Source organism: Cherax quadricarinatus, chromosome 16 (genome assembly GCF_038502225.1).
Source record: "Cherax quadricarinatus isolate ZL_2023a chromosome 16, ASM3850222v1, whole genome shotgun sequence".
Taxonomy (NCBI): Eukaryota; Metazoa; Arthropoda; class Malacostraca; order Decapoda; family Parastacidae; genus Cherax; species Cherax quadricarinatus.
In genome coordinates, this window is record NC_091307.1 from 36,969,011 (window position 1) to 36,986,350 (window position 17,340).

The following is a 17,340-nucleotide window of genomic DNA, read 5'->3' on the forward strand; positions in this document are numbered from 1 at the left end:
TCGTAGCTACTATTGTTTGTCTTGTGGGGTCTGTGCCTCTGGTCCCTTTTAGATGGTATGCAGGGCAGTCGATGTTGTAACACTGCTTCTGGAGGACCGAGGAGTGACACATTTTTGGGTGAAAGAAAGTACAGGAAGAAGAACGACATGCTCCTTTAGACAGGAGGTCGCTACACTTTTTGGGATGCTGAAAGTTGCATGTCCCATTTTTTTTCCTGATATTCCATGCTTACAGATGCCCCAAGCATAATATTTGCACAAATTCACCTTTGTTTGAGAATTGTTGGGAGGTGTGTTGTCAATTTCTGCAGGTTCTGGAACTGCACTATAATCCTCAGTATCCAAGCCAGGGCCACCCCGTCCTGGATTCCATCTACTTTCCTCAGTAGAGGAAGAAGGAGGAGACTCCTCTCCAACATCTGTACTGTGGGCCACGGTCTTGTGCAATGATGGTTGTATATTTACGGTTTTAGTGGTGGTTGTGGTAGGGTCCCTAGTAGAGTCTGGGCTGGCAGTAAGGCTGGGGGCTGGGTCTGAGTCAGCACTGGGGCTGGGGGCTGAGCCTAGGCCAGCACCAGCACTGTGGGTATTAGTGCTATGACTGGGGGATGGGTCTGGTTTAGCACTATGTGAGTGACTAGACAGTTTCGAGTCATCTGTTGTGGTATGGGCATTCTGCATTTTTTGATACACTATCTCTTGCTCCCATGTTTTATATATTTTGGGTATACTATCCAAGAGGTCATCTTTGTTTTCTTGATTATTTTTATCATTTATTACTCTCTTTAGTACCTTTCTGATACCTGCCCAAAGTTCTACATCTTTATTGCACAACCAGAAACACCTTGCTAATTTGGGGTCATTTTTTGAGGCTGTATTTAGTCTGGAACAAGAAATATGGTGTTTGGAAAAGCATAGATTGCATGTGATTCTGGATTTCTTTCCAGGGATTTTTTTACATGTCCCACAGATATGCTGTGCTGACATCCTGTCTGTATCCTACTACACTCTGTATGCCAAGGAAGAAAACTGATTTCCACTTTATCTTTCTCTTGCTGGTGCCAGTAATATGCAAGATGTATTTATACGAACCAAGTTTGCAGTATGTGGGTGGTGGGTGTAGGGTGGGTGGTGGGTGTTGGGTGGGTGTGAGGGCAAGACTTACCCACACTGTCACACTTCACTATTATTTTTATTATTATTATTATTATTATTATTATTATTATTATTATTATTATTATTATTATTATTATTTAATTTCCTTTTATGTAGTGCTGTACACTGTTTATCTCAAGGATATACACTGTATTCTTTCAAAATACACTTTTCACTGCGCTATCCTGGGATCACTGTTTTATTATTTACACAGCAGCTAGGCCTACGCTAACTTTCCCCTACACTTCTATGGAAAAGTTTATTTCCTGTTTAGTAGAGGTAACGGTTGTATGATCAATTTATGTATGTTGTGATTCCCTGCACCTCAATGCTACCACCACTCGTTTTATCTCTTATGACTATAGTAATTACTCATCCGTTATTAACACTTCACTGGACCTCTGGCAATAGTTCGCTAGTGCCAGTCGCTTGTAAGATATTCCCATATCTACACTATATATTGTACGCTATACTGGGGGATAATTAAGATTACTCTTATCTACAATTTAGTTCACTATGTCACTGCACAAATATATCCTTGTCACTCACTATATTACTTAGAGATAGAACAATATTTGTTTATTTCCACTTGTGTCGACATCCGGCAATAATTCACTAGTGCTGGTCAGGTCTATTTCCCACGGTAACCGTTCCTCCACCGGCACTCTCCATGTGACACTATAATCCATATTTTCCTATTTAGTGTTCACTGATATTCCTTTTTTGTTTGTTCAAAGGAGTATATGCACTTTATGGTTGCACACGCTTATTTCCCGCATTCTGTTCCCTCTGCTACTCTCAAGACACGCAGTTTTTGACGGAGCACAACCGCGCGCGACTGTCCCTGGTGTAACCTATTATACTCCAGTAGTAGCGTTTGTTTTTTATATGAATGGTAGTAGCATCTGTTGTTCTGAATGGTAATAGCGTCTGTTCCTCTGAACGGTAGTAGCGTTTGCTTCCCTCAACGGTAGTAGCGTCTGTTATTCTGAATGGTAGTAGCGTCTGTTTTTCAAAATGGTAGTAGCAACATCTGTTGTTCAGAATGGTAGTAGCGTCTGTTGTTCAGAATAGTAGTAGCATCTGTTGTTCTGAATGGTAGTAGCGTCTGTTGTTCTGAATGGTAGTAGCGTCTGTTGTTCAGATGGTAGTAGCGTCTGTTGTTCAGGATGGTAGTAGCGTCTGTTGTTCACAATGGAAGTAGCGTTTGTTGTTCTGAATGGTTCTGGAGTCTGTTTTCTATATTTTGAACGGTATTGAGTTCTGTTGTTCTGGACAGTAGTGTTGTCTGTTGCTGTCACATTACCTGATATTGCTGTCACACTTCCTTCAGTGTTACCTGGTGTTGCTGTCACACTTCCTTCAGTGTTACCTGGTATTGCTGTCACACTTCCTTCAGTGTTACCTGGTATTGCTGTCACACTTCCTTCAGTGTTACCTGGTGTTGCTGTCACACTTCCTTCAGTGTTACCTGGTATTGCTGTCACACTTCCTTCAGTGTTACCTGGTATTGCTGTCACACTTCCTTCAGTGTTACCTGGTATTGCTGTCACACTTCCTTCAGTGTTACCTGGTGTTGCTGTCACACTTCCTTCAGTGTTACCTGGTATTGCTGTCACACTTCCTTCAGTGTTACCTGGTATTGCTGTCACACTTCCTTCAGTGTTACCTGGTATTGCTGTCACATTTCCTTCAGTGTTACCTGGTGTTGCTGTCACACTTCGTTCAGTGTTACCTGGTATTGCTGTCACACTTCCTTCAGTGTTACCTGGTATTGCTGTCACACTTCCTTCAGTGTTACCTGGTGTTGCTGTCACACTTCCTTCAGTGTTACCTGGTGTTGCTGTCACACTTCCTTCAGTGTTACCTGGTATTGCTGTCACACTTCCTTCAGTGTTACCTGGTATTGCTGTCACACTTCCTTCAGTGTTACCTGGTGTTGCTGTCACACTTCCTTCAGTGTTACCTGGTGTTGCTGTCACACTTCCTTCAGTGTTACCTGGTATTGCTGTCACACTTCCTTCAGTGTTACCTGGTGTTGCTGTCACACTTCCTTCAGTGTTACCTGGTGTTGCTGTCACACTTCCTTCAGTGTTACCTGGTGTTGCTGTCACGCTTCCTTCAGTGTTACCTGGTATTGCTGTCACACTTCCTTCAGTGTTACCTGGTGTTGCTGTCACGCTTCCTTCAGTGTTACCTGGTATTGCTGTCACACTTCCTTCAGTGTTACCTGGTGTTGCTGTCACGCTTCCTTCAGTGTTACCTGGTATTGCTGTCACACTTCCTTCAGTGTTACCTGGTGTTGCTGTCACACTTCCTTCAGTGTTACCTGGTGTTGCTGTCACACTTCCTTCAGTGTTACCTGGTGTTGCTGTCACGCTTCCTTCAGTGTTACCTGGTATTGCTGTCACACTTCCTTCAGTGTTGCCTGGTATTGCTGTCACACTTCCTTCAGTGTTACCTGGTATTGCTGTCACACTTCCTTCAGTGTTACCTGGTATTGCTGTCACACTTCCTTCAGTGTTACCTGGTGTTGCTGTCACACTTCCTTCAGTGTTACCTGGTATTGCTGTCACACTTCCTTCCGTGTTACCTGGTATTGCTGTCACACTTCCTTCAGTGTTACCTGGTATTGCTGTCACACTTCCTTCAGTGTTACCTGGTATTGCTGTCACACTTCCTTCAGTGTTACCTGGTACTGCTGTCACACTTCCTTCAGTGTTACCTGGCACTGCTGTCACACTTCCTTCAGTGTTACCTGGTATTGCTGTCACACTTCCTTCAGTGTTACCTGGTATTGCTGTCACACTTCCTTCAGTGTTACCTGGTATTGCTGTCACACTTCCTTCAGTGTTACCTGGTATTGCTGTCACACTTCCTTCAGTGTTACCTGGAGTTGCTGTCACACTTCCTTCAGTGTTACCTGGTATTGCTGTCACACTTCCTTCATTGTTACCTGGTACTGCTGTCACACTTCCTTCAGTGTTACCTGGTATTGCTGTCACACTTCCTTCAGTGTTACCTGGTATTGCTGTCACACTTCCTTCAGTGTTACCTGGTATTGCTGTCACGCTTCCTTCAGTGTTACCTGGTATTGCTGTCACGCTTCCTTCAGTGTTACCTGGTATTGCTGTCACGCGTCCTTCAGTGTTACCTGGTGTTGGTGTCACGCTTCCTTCAGTGTTACCTAGTGTTGCTTTCACATATAAAAACACGTCATGTGTCAAGGTAGATTTACGTACCACAAGTTACATTTTTGTCCCACAAGGTGCCAACCTAAATTATCATAGTGCCATTCTCCCCTAAAAAGTACCATTTTCCCCTATTATAGTGCAATTTTCACCTATCATAGTGTCATTCTACCCTATAATAGTGCCATTCTCCCCTATCATAGTGCTATTCTCACCTATCATAGTGCCATTTTTCCCTAAAACAGTGCCATTCTCCCCTATCATAGTGCTATTCTCACCTATCATAGTGCCATTTTTCCCTAAAACAGTGCCATTCTCCCCATTATAGTGCCATTCTCCCTTATCATAGTGCCCTTCTCCCTTTTCATAATGCCATTCTCATCTATCATATTGCCATTCTCCCCTATCATTGTGCCATTCTCCCATATCATAGTGCCATTCTCACCTATCATAGTGCCATTCTCCCCTATCATAGTGCCATTCTCGCCTATCATAGTGCCATTCTCACCTCTCATAGTGCCATTCTCCCCATCATAGTGCCATTCTCACCTATCATAGTGCCATTCTCATCTATCAAAGTGCCATTTTCTCCTAAAACAATGCCATTCTCCCCTATTGTAGTGCAATTCTCACCTATCATAGAGCAATTCTCCCCATCATAGTGCCATTCTCACAATCATAGTGCCATTCTCACCTATCATAGTGCCATTATCCCCTATCCTAGTGCCATTCTCTCTTATAGTGCCATTCCCACCTATCATAGTGCCATTCTCCCCATCATAGTGCCATTCTCCCCATCATAGTGCCATTCTCACCTATCATAGGGCCATTATCCTCTACCTAGTGCCATTCTCCCTTATAGTGCCATTCTCACCTATCATAGTGCCATTCTCCCCATCATAGTGCCAGTCTCCTCATTATAGTGCCATTCTTCCCTATCATAGTGCCATTCTTCCCTGCCATAGTGCCACTCTCACCTATCATAGTCCCATTCTCACCTATCATAGTGCCATTCTCCCCTATTACAGTGCCATTCTCACCTATCATAGTGCCATTCTCCCCTATGATAGTGCCATTCTCCCCTATTATAGTGCCATTCTCACCTATCTTAGTGCCATTCTCACCTATCATAGTGCCATTCTCACCAATAACAGTGCCATTCTCATATATCATGGTGACACCTTTATCATTCATATCATTCTCACCCATCACAGTGCCAACGTCACATATCATAGTGCTGAGCTAAACTATCGCATTGCCACTCTGACCTATCAGTGCCAACCTAAGCTATCATAGTGCTACCTTAACAAAAGCAGTGCCAGCCTTCCTGCAGATTCAACTTTGTGGTCTCTCCACAGTGCCAAGCGCCGCTATCACTGGCACCCGAGAGATGTTCATGAAGGCCGGAAGTGACATCAACATCACCTGCACCGTGAAGGGTGCCATCAGGGGCGCGCCTGTCACCTGGTACCACGTGCTGCCACGTCCACCATGTGAGTACCCACGCCCACCGTGTGAGTACCCACGCCAACCATGTGATTATCCACGCCCACCGTGTGAGTACCCACGTTTACCATGTGAGTATCCATGCCCACCATGTGAATATCCACTCCAATCATATGAATACCCACACCCAACATGTAAGTACCCACGCTTACCATGTGAGGACGCACTCTCATCACATGAGTACCCACACCCACCGTGAGAACCCACATCCACCGTGTGAGTACCCACGCCCTTCAGTTTCCTAGAAATGTTGACTGTGGTACACAGGTGTATGTAAGGAGTGAATAGCGAGCCTGGTGGTGGCGCAAGTGACTCGCCTCTACATTAATCATGGTGGCTTTGAGAGAGGTAAGTCTCAGCTCACTCAGCTCACTCAGCTCACTCAGCTCACTCAGCTCACTCAGCTCACTCAGCTCACTCAGCTCACTCTTCTGGCAGTGTCTAACATCACAGGCTCTTTTATGTCTCTTTTATATCTCTTACCTCCCAGCCTCTCTTCTACTCTCGGTTCATTGTCTACCTCACAGTTCCTTCTCTACTTTCCAGCTCCTCCTCGACCTCACAGCTCCTCTACCTCACAGTTCCTCCTCTACCTCACAGCTCCTCCTCTACCTCACAGCTCCTCCTCTACCTCACAGCTCTTCCTCTACCTCACAGCTCCTCTTCTACCTCACAGCTCCTCCTCTACCTCACAGCTCCTCCTCTACCTCACAGCTCCTCCTCTACCTCACAGCTCCTCCTCTACCTCACAGCTCCTCCTCTACCTCACAGCTCCTCCTCTACCTCACAGCTCCTCCTCTACCTCACAGCTCCTCCTCTACCTCACAGCTCCTCCTCTACCTCACAGCTCCTCCTCTACCTCACAGCTCCTCCTCTACCTCCCACCTCCTCCTTTACCTCCCAGCTCCTCCTCTATTTCCCAGCTCTATGTCTAAGTGCCAGTGGTGGAGGCACTTGTTGCGTGGAGTCAGAGAGCGTTGATTTAGAGCGCCGCTGCCGCTGGTGCTGAGCCCAGCGTTGATCGTTGCCTATTTATGAGATCGTAAAGTGTGCAGGCGAGGACACTGTTATCGCAAGCACGGTGAACGAAGCTTACAAGGTGAGGCTGTAGACGTTCCCTCGGGTGAGGCTGCAGACGTTCCCTCGGGTGAGGCTGTAGACGTTCCCTCGGGTGAGGCTGTAGACATTCCCTCAGGGTGAGGCTCTAGACGTTCCCTCAGTGTGAGTCTGCAGGTGTTTCCTCAGGGTGAGGCTGTAGATGTTCCCTCGGGTGAGGTTGTAGACGTTCCCTCGGGTGAGGCTGTAGACGTTCCCTCGGGTGAGGCTGTAGACATTCCCTCAGGGTGAGGCTGTAGACGTTCCCTCAGGGTGAATCTGTCGGTGTTCCCTCAGGGTGAGGCTGTAGATGTTCCCTCAGGGTGAGACTATAGACGTTCCCTCAGGGTGAGGCTGTAGACGTTCACTCAGGATGAGTCTGTAGGCACTCCCTCAGGGTGAGGCTGTAGACGTTCCCTCAGGGTGAGTCTGTAGACGTTCCCTCAGGGTGAGGCTGTAGACGTTCACTCAGGATGAGTCTGTAGGCACTCCCTCAGGGTGAGGCTGTAGACTTTCCCTCAGGGTGAGTCTGTAGACGTTCCCTCGGGGTGAAGCTGTAGACGTTCACTCGGGATGAGTCTGTAGGCGTTCCCTCAGGGTGAGACTGTAGACGTTGTCTCAGAGTGATGCTTTAGACGTTGCCTCAAGGTGAGGTTGTAGACGTTGTCTCAGGGTGAGACTGTTGACATTGTCTGACGGCGAGGATGTTGACGTTGTCTCAAGATGAGGCTGTAGACGTTGTCTCAGGATGAGACTGTAGACGTTGTCTCATTGTGAAGGTGTAGACATTGCCTCAGGGTGAGTCTGTAGACGTTTCCTCATCGTGAGGCTGTAAACGTTGTCTCAGGGCGAGGCTGTAGACGTTCTCTGAGGATGAGGCTGTAGACGTTCCCTCAGGGTGAGTCTGTAGACGTTCCCTCAGGGGGAAGCTGTAGACGTTCACTCAGGAGGAGTCTGAAGGTGTTCCCTCAGGGTGAGGCTGTAGACGTTGTCTCAGGGTGAGACTGTAGACGTTGCTTCAGGATGAGGCTGTAGACGTTGCCTCAGGGTGAGACTGTTGACATTGGCTGACGGTGAGGATGTTGACGTTGTCTCAAGATGAGGCTGTAGACGTTGTCTCAGGGTGAGGGTGTAGACGTTGTCTCAGGGCGAGGCTGTAGACGTTCTCTGAGGATGAAGCTGTAGACGTTGCCTCAGGGTAGGGCTGTAGACGTTGTCTCAAGGTGAGGCTGTAGACGTTGCCTCAGGATGAGGCTGTAGACGTTGCCTCAGGATGAGGGTGTAGACGTTGCCTCAGGATAAGGCTGTAGACGTTGTCTCAGGATGAGGGTGTAGACATTGCCTCAGAGTGAGTCTGTAGACGTTCCCTCATGGTGAGGCTATAGACGTAGCCTCAGGGTGAGGCTGTAGACATTGTCTAAGGATGAGACTGTAGAAGTTGCCTCAGAATGAAGCTGTAGACGTTGCCTCAGGGCGAGTCTGTAGACGTTATCTCAGGATGAGGCTGCAGATGTTCCCTCAGGATGAGGCTGTAGACGTTGTCTCAGGGTGAGGCTGTAGACGATGTCTCAGGGTGAGGCTGTGGACATTATGTCAGGGTGGAGCTGTTGACGTTGCTTCAGGGTGAGGCTGTAGACGTTGTCTCAGGGTGAGGCTGTAGACGCTGTCTCAGGGCGAGGCTGTAGAGGTTCCCTACCCTTTTACCTTGCTTAACTCTCCGTCTTCCTAAGACTCTCCCTCCCTCACTTTCTCCCTGAGGCTCCCTCAGACTCTACCCTGCTCACCCTGCTTTTAAAGTTACAGTCGCTTAAGTGGTCAAAACTGAAACGGTAACTCAAAGAATTCAGGTGGTGTGTCGTGTTTTATTAGGCATCCTTGAAGAAATACCTAATGTGAGGTATCCCCGAAGGAAAGCCTAATACGAGGTATCCCCGAGAGAGTGCCTAATACGTGGTATCCCTGAAGGAATTCTCAACATGAGGTATCTACGAAAGAAAACCTATTATGAGGTATCCCCAAAGGAATGCCTAATATGTGATATCCCTGGAGGAATTCTAAACGTGAGGTATCCCAGAAGGAATGCCTAATATATGGTATCCCTAAAGAAATACCCAATATGAGGTATCCCAGAAAAAATACCAAATACTGATTACTCCCAAAATAATAAATTCAAGTGATGTGCAGTGTATCCCAGCAGGCATACCTTACAATGGTGTGCAGTGTATCCCAGCATGCATACCTTACAGTGGTGTGCAGTGTATCCCAGCAGGCATACCTTACAGTGGTGTGCAGTGTATCCCAGCAGGCATACCTTACAGTGGTGTGCAGTGTATCCCAGCAGGCATACCTTACAGTGGTGTGCAGTGTATCCCAGCAGGCATACCTTACAGTGGTGTGCAGTGTATCCCAGCAGGCATACCTTACAGTGGTGTGCAGTGTATCCCAGCAGGCATACCTTACAGTGGTGTGCAGTGTATCCCAGCAGGCATACCTTACAGTGGTGTGCGGTGTATCCCAGCAGGCATACCTTACAGTGGTGTGCAGTGTATCCCAGCAGGCATACCTTACAGTGGTGTGCGGTGTATCCCAGCAGGCATACCTTACAGTGGTGTGCAGTGTATCCCAGCAGGCATACCTTACAGTGGTGTGCAGTGTATCCCAGCAGGCATACCTTACAGTGGTGTGCAGTGTATCCCAGCAGGCATACCTTACAGTGGTGTGCGGTGTATCCCAGCAGGCATACCTTACAGTGGTGTGCAGTGTATCCCAGCAGGCATACCTTACAGTGGTGTGCAGTGTATCCCAGCATGCATACCTTACAGTGGTGTGCAGTGTATCCCAGCAGGCATACCTTACAGTGGTGTGCAGTGTATCCCAGCAGGCATACCTTACAGTGGTGTGCGGTGTATCCCAGCAGGCATACCTTACAGTGGTGTGCGGTGTATCCCAGCAGGCATACCTTACAGTGGTGTGCAGTGTATCCCAGCAGGCATACCTTACAGTGGTGTGCAGTGTATCCCAGCAGGCATACCTTACAGTGGTGTGCAGTGTATCCCAGCAGGCATACCTTACAGTGGTGTGCAGTGTATCCCAGCAGGCATACCTTACAGTGGTGTGCAGTGTATCCCAGCAGGCATACCTTACAGTGGTGTGCAGTGTATCCCAGCAGGCATACCTTACAGTGGTGTGCAGTGTATCCCAGCAGGCATACCTTACAGTGATGTGCAGTGTATCCCAGCAGGCATACCTTACAGTGGTGTGCAGTGTATCCCAGCACGCATACATTACAGTGGTGTGCAGTGTATCACAGCAGGCATACCTTACAGTGGTGTGCAGTGTATCCCATCAGGCATACCTTACATTGGTGTGCAGTGTATCCCAGCAGGCATACCTTACAGTGGTGTGCAGCGAATCCCAGCATGCATACCTTACACTGGTGTGCACTGTATCCCAGCAGGCATACCTTACAGTGGTGTGCAGTGTATCCCAGCATGTATACCTTACAGTGGTGTGCAGTGTATCCCAGCAGGCATACCTTACAGTGGTGTGCAGTGTATCCCAGCATTCATACCTTACAGTGGTGTGCAGTGTATCCCAGAAGGCATACCTTACAGTGGTGTGCAGTGTATCCCAGCAGGCATACCTTACGGTGGTGTGCAGAGTATCCCAGCATGCATACCTTACAATGGTGTGCAGTTTATCCCATCAGGCATACCTTACAGTGGTGTGCAGTGTATCCCAGCAGGCGTACCTTACAGTGGTGTCCAGTGTATCCCAGCAGGCATATCTTACAGTGGTGTGCAGTGTATCCCAGCAGGCATACCTTACAGTGGTGTGCAGTTTATCCCAGCAGGCAAACCTTACAGTGGTGTGCAGTGTATCCCAGCAGGCATACCTTACAGTGGTGTGCAGTTTATCCCAGCAGGCATACCTTACAGTGGTGTGCAGTGTATCCCAGCAGGCATACCTTACAGTGGTGTGCAGTGTATCCCAACAGGCATACCTTGCAGTGATGTACAGTGTATTCCAGCATGCATTCCTTGCAGTGGTGTGCAGTGTATCCCAGCAGGCATACCTTACAGTGATGTACAGTGTATCCCAGCATGCATACCTTGCAGTGGTGTGCAGTGTATCCCAGCATGCATACCTTAAAGTGGTGTGCAGTGTATCCCAGCATGCATACCTTACATTCGTGTGCAGTGTATCCCAGCAGGCATACCTTACATTCGTGTGCAGTGTATCCCAGCATGCATACCTTACAGTGGTGTGCAGTGTATCCCAGCATGCATACCTTACAGTGGTGTGCAGTGTATCCCAGCATGCATACCTTACAGTGGTGTGCAGTGTATCCCAGCATGCATACCTTACAGTGGTGTGCAATGTATCCCAGCATGCATACCTTACAGCGGTGTGCAATGTATCCCAGCAGGCATACCTTACAGTGGTGTGCAGTGTATCCCAGCATGCATACCTTACAGTGGTGTGCAGTGTATCCCAGCATGCATACCTTACAGTGGTGTGCAGTGTATCCCAGCATGCATACCTTACAGTGGTGTGCAGTGTATCCCAGCATGCATACCTTACATTCGTGTGCAGTGTATCCCAGCAGGCATACCTTACATTCGTGTGCAGTGTATCCCAGCATGCATACCTTACAGTGGTGTGCAGTGTATCCCAGCATGCATACCTTACAGTGGTGTGCAGTGTATCCCAGCATGCATACCTTACAGTGGTGTGCAGTGTATCCCAGCAGGCATACCTTACAGTGGTGTGCAATATATCCCAGCAGGCATACCTTACAGCGGTGTGCAATGTATCCCAGGATGCATACCTTACAGTGGTGTGCAATGTATCCCAGCAGGCATACCTTACAGTGGTGTGCAGTGTATCCCAGCATGCATACCTTACAGTGGTGTGCAGTGTATCCCAGCATGCATACCTTACAGTGGTGTGCAGTGTATCCCAGCAGGCATACCTTACAGTGGTGTGCAGTGTATCCCAGCAGGCATACCTTACACTGGTGTGCAGTGTATCCCAGCAGGCATACCTTACAGTGGTGTGCAGTGTATCCCAGCATGCATACCTTACAGTGGTGTGCAGTGTATCCCAGCAGGCATACCTTACAGTGGTGTGCAATGTATCCCAGCAGGCATACCTTACAGCGGTGTGCAATGTATCCCAGCATGCATACCTTACAGTGGTGTGCAATGTATCCCAGCAGGCATACCTTACAGTGGTGTGCAGTGTATCCCAGCATGCATACCTTACAGTGGTGTGCAGTGTATCCCAGCATGCATACCTTACAGTGGTGTGCAGTGTATCCCAGCAGGCATACCTTACAGTGGTGTGCAGTGTATCCCAGCAGGCATACCTTACACTGGTGTGCAGTGTATCCCAGCAGGCATACCTTACAGTGGTGTGCAGTGTATCCCAAGAGGCTTACCTTACAGCGATGTGCAATGTATCCCAGCAGGCATACCTTACAGTGGTGTGCAGTGTATAAGAGCAGGCATACCTTACAGTGGTGTGCAGCGTATCCCAGCATGCATACCTTACAGTGGTATGCAGTGTATCCCAGCAGGCATACCTTGCAGTGGTGTGCAGTGTATCCCAGCAGGCATACCTTACAGTGGTGTGCAGTGTATCCCAGTAGGCATACCTTACAGTGGTGTGCAGTGTATCCCAGAATGCATACCTTACAGTGATGTGCAGAGTATCCCAGGATGCATTCCTTACAGTGGTGTGCAGTGTATGCCAGTAAGCATACCTTACAGTGGTGTGCAGTGTATCCCAGCATGCATATCTTACAGTGGTGTGCAGTGTATCCCAGCAGGCATACCTTTCAGTAGTGTGCAGTGTATCCCAGCAGGCATACCTTACAGTGGTGTGCAGTGTATCCCAGCAGGCATACCTTACAGCGGTGTGCAGTGTATCCCAGCAGGCATACCTTACAGTGGTGTGCAGTGTATAAGAGCAGGCATAACTTACAGTGGTGTGCAGTGTATCCCAGCAGGCATACCTTACTTTGGTTTGCAGTGTATCCCAGCAGGCATACCTTACAGTGGTGTGCAGTGTATCCCAGCAGGCATACCTTACAGTGGTGTGCAGTGTATCCCAGCAGGCATACATTACAGTGGTGTGCAGTGTATCCCAGCAGGCATACATTACAGTGGTGTGCAGTGTATCCCAGCAGGCATACGTTACAGTGGTGTGCAGTGTATCCCAGCAGGCATACATTACAGTGGTGTGCAGTGTATCCCAGCAGGCATACCTTACAGTGGTGTGCAGTATATAAGAGCAGGCATACCTTACAATGGTGTGCAGTGTATCCCAGCAGGCATACCTTACAGTGGTGTGCAGTGTATCCCAGCAGGCATACCTTACAGTGGTGTGCAGTGTATCCCAGCAGGCATACATTACAGTGGTATGCAGTGTATCCCAGCAGGCATACCTTACAGTGGTGTGCAATGTATCCCAGCAGGCATGCCTTACAGTGGTGTACAGTGTATCCCAGCAGGCATACCTTACAGTGGTGTGCAGTGTATCCCAGCAGGCATTCTTTACAGTGGTGTGCAGTGTATCCCAGCAGGCATACCTTACAGTGGTGTGCAGTGTATCCCAGCAGGCATACCTTACAGTGGTGTGCAGTGTATCCCTCCTCCTTCCCTCCCTCAGTCACTCCCTTCCTCCTTCTTTCGTCCTGTACTATTTCCTCCCTCCCTCCCTCCCTCCCTTCTTCCTTCTCTCCCTCTCTTCTTCCATCATGCTTTTTCCAGTCTTCCCTCTTTTCCTTTCCCTTTCCCTCTTTCCCTCCCTCCTCCCTTCCTGTGTCTCCAGCATTGCATCCTTACTTCCATCCTACTTCTCCCTCCCTCCCTCCCTCCCTCCCTCCCACCATCTCTTACCTTCTGTCTCTTCCTATTTTCCTCTGACTTCTTCATTTACCTTGTGTTATCATTCTGCCGTCAACCGTCTCTTCTTTTCTTTTTATCCAGTCTCTCTCTCTCTCTCTCTCTCTCTCTCCCTCTCTCTCTCTCCCTCTCTCTCTCTCTCTCTCTCTCTCTCTCTCTCTCTCTCTCTCTCTCTCTGATTATTAACCTCCTTCTCGTTCCCTCCCTCCTCCCTCTTCTTTTAACTCTTCATCCCACCTCTCCCTCTTAGCTACCCTCACGCATTTCTTCTCCCTATTTCCATATTACCTCCCTCCCTCCCTTCCTCACTCTTTTGTTCACCCTCCTTATTTCCTCCTCCCTATATCCACCCTCTCTTTCCTTTACTCTTATATTCACTCTCCCTCCTTACCCCTCCCTATATCCATCCTCCTTTTCTCACTCTTTTATTTATCCTCTCTCCTTCCTCCTCCCTATTCACACACTCTCTCCCTCACTCCTTTACTTAAACTCTGGTTTTCCTATTCCCAATACCTATTCTCTCTCAATCACTCTTTTATTCTCCCTCCATCTTTCCTCTTCCCAATATCCGCCCTCCCTTCCTCCATCCCTTCCTCCTCTTCATTTTCCCACCCTCTCTTCTCCCTCCCCTTTATCCATTATCTCTCCTTCCTCTCTCTTTATAAATCCTGTCTCCCTCCTTCCTCTGTTATCCACCCTCCTCCTCTTCCTCCTGCCATCTATCCAACATTCCGTTGACTCACCCAGCCACGGAAAGTTATTAGAGGTGAAGAAAACTTCTGACCGTAACTCAATTCTGTGTGATATATAACTATGTGGTGGTGACGTGTTGGTCAGGATGCACAGTCTACCACCCACCAGTTGTAACTGTATGTGGTGGTGACGTGTTGGTCAGGATGAACAGTCTACCACCCACCAGTTGTAACTGTGTGTGGTGGTGACGTGTTGGTCAGGATGCACAGTCTACCACCCACCAGTTGTAACTGTGTGTGGTAGTGACGTGTTGGTCAGGATGCACAGTCTACCACCCACCAGTTGTAACTGTGTGTGTGGTGGTGACGTGTTGGCCAGGATGAACAGTCTACCACCCACCAGTTGTAACTGTGTGTGGTGGTGACGTGTTGGTCAGGATGCACAGTCTACCACCCACCAGTTGTAACTGTGTGTGGTGGTGACGTGTTGGTCAGGATGCACAGTCTACCACCCACCAGTTGTAACTGTGTGTGGTGGTGACGTGTTGGTCAGGATGCACAGTCTACCACCCACCAGTTGTAACTGTGTGTGGTGGTGACGTGTTGGCCAGGATGCACAGTCTACCACCCACCAGTTGTAACTGTGTGTGGTGGTGACGTGTTGGCCAGGATGCACAGTCTACCACCCACCAGTTGTAACTGTGTGTGGTGGTGACGTGTTGGTCAGGATGCACAGTCTACCACCCACCAGTTGTAACTGTGTGTGGTGGTGACGTGTTGGTCAGGATGCACAGTCTACCACCCACCAGTTGTAACTGTGTGTGGTGGTGACGTGTTGGCCAGGATGAACAGTCTACCACCCACCAGTTGTAACTGTGTGTGGTGGTGACGTGTTGGCCAGGATGCACAGTCTACCACCCACCAGTTGTAACTATGTGGTGGTGACGTGTTGGCCAGGATGCACAGTCTACCACCCACCACCAGTTGTAACTGTGTGTGGTGGTGACGTGTTGGCCAGGATGCACAGTCTACCACCCACCAGTTGTAACTGTGTGTGGTGGTGACGTGTTGGTCAGGATGCACAGTCTACCACCCACCAGTTGTAACTGTGTGTGGTGGTGACGTGTTGGTCAGGATGCACAGTCTACCACCCACCAGTTGTAACTGTGTGTGGTGGTGACGTGTTGGTCAGGATGCACAGTCTACCACCCACCAGTTGTAACTGTGTGTGGTGGTGACGTGTTGGCCAGGATGAACAGTCTACCACCCACCAGTTGTAACTGTGTGTGGTGGTGACGTGTTGGCCAGGATGCACAGTCTACCACCCACCAGTTGTAACTATGTGGTGGTGACGTGTTGGCCAGGATGCACAGTCTACCACCCACCACCAGTTGTAACTGTGTGTGGTGGTGACGTGTTGGCCAGGATGCACAGTCTACCACCCACCAGTTGTAACTGTGTGTGGTGGTGACGTGTTGGTCAGGATGCACAGTCTACCACCCACCAGTTGTAACTGTGTGTGGTGGTGACGTGTTGGTCAGGATGCACAGTCTACCACCCACCAGTTGTAACTATGTGGTGGTGACGTGTTGGCCAGGATGCACAGTCTACCACCCACCAGTTGTGACTATGTGGTGGTGACGTGTTGGCCAGGATGAACAGTCTACCACCCACCACCAGTTGTAACTGTGTGTGGTGGTGACGTGCTGGTCAGGATGCACAGTCTACCACCCACCACCAGTTGTATCTGTGTGTGGTGGTGACGTGTTGGCCAGGATGAACAGTCTACCACCCACCAGTTGTAACTGTGTTTGGTGGTGACGTGTTGGCCAGGATGAACAGTCTACCACCCACCACCAGTTGTAACTGTGTGTGGTGGTGACGTGCTGGTCAGGATGCACAGTCTACCACCCACCACCAGTTGTAACTGTGTGTGGTGGTGACGTGCTGGTCAGGATGCACAGTCTACCACCCACCACCAGTTGTAACTGTGTGTGGTGGTGACGTGTTGGCCAGGATGAACAGTCTACCACCCACCAGTTGTAACTGTGTTTGGTGGTGACGTGTTGGTCAGGATGCACAGTCTACCACCCACCAGTTGTAACTATGTGGTGGTGACGTGTTGGCCAGGATGCACAGTCTACCACCCACCAGTTGTGACTATGTGGTGGTGACGTGTTGGCCAGGATGAACAGTCTACCACCCACCACCAGTTGTAACTGTGTGTGGTGGTGACGTGCTGGTCAGGATGCACAGTCTACCACCCACCACCAGTTGTAACTGTGTGTGGTGGTGACGTGTTGGCCAGGATGAACAGTCTACCACCCACCAGTTGTAACTGTGTTTGGTGGTGACGTGTTGGCCAGGATGAACAGTCTACCACCCACCACCAGTTGTAACTGTGTGTGGTGGTGACGTGCTGGTCAGGATGCACAGTCTACCACCCACCACCAGTTGTAACTGTGTGTGGTGGTGACGTGCTGGTCAGGATGCACAGTCTACCACCCACCACCAGTTGTAACTGTGTGTGGTGGTGACGTGTTGGCCAGGATGAACAGTCTACCACCCACCAGTTGTAACTGTGTTTGGTGGTGACGTGTTGGCCAGGATGAACAGTCTACCACCCACCAGTTGTAACTGTGTGTGGTGGTGACGTGTTGGTCAGGATGCACAGTCTACCACCCACCAGTTGTAACTGTGTTTGGTGGTGACGTGCTGGTCAGGATGCACAGTCTACCACCCACCAGTTGTAACTGTGTTTGGTGGTGACGTGTTGGTCAGGATGCACAG

At 49.1% G+C, this 17,340-nt stretch overlaps 1 protein-coding gene across 1 annotated transcript in view; it reads left to right on the forward strand.

Moving 5' to 3' along the window:
• The window catches only part of LOC128688801 (zwei Ig domain protein zig-8-like), a 324,685-nt gene that overhangs the window by 251,328 nt on the left and 56,017 nt on the right, over window positions 1-17,340 (forward strand). The window contains exon 3 of the mRNA XM_070085686.1: window positions 5,705-5,839. Coding sequence (XP_069941787.1) covers window positions 5,705-5,839 — 135 coding nt within the window. The remainder of the gene's footprint in view (window positions 1-5,704; window positions 5,840-17,340) is intronic.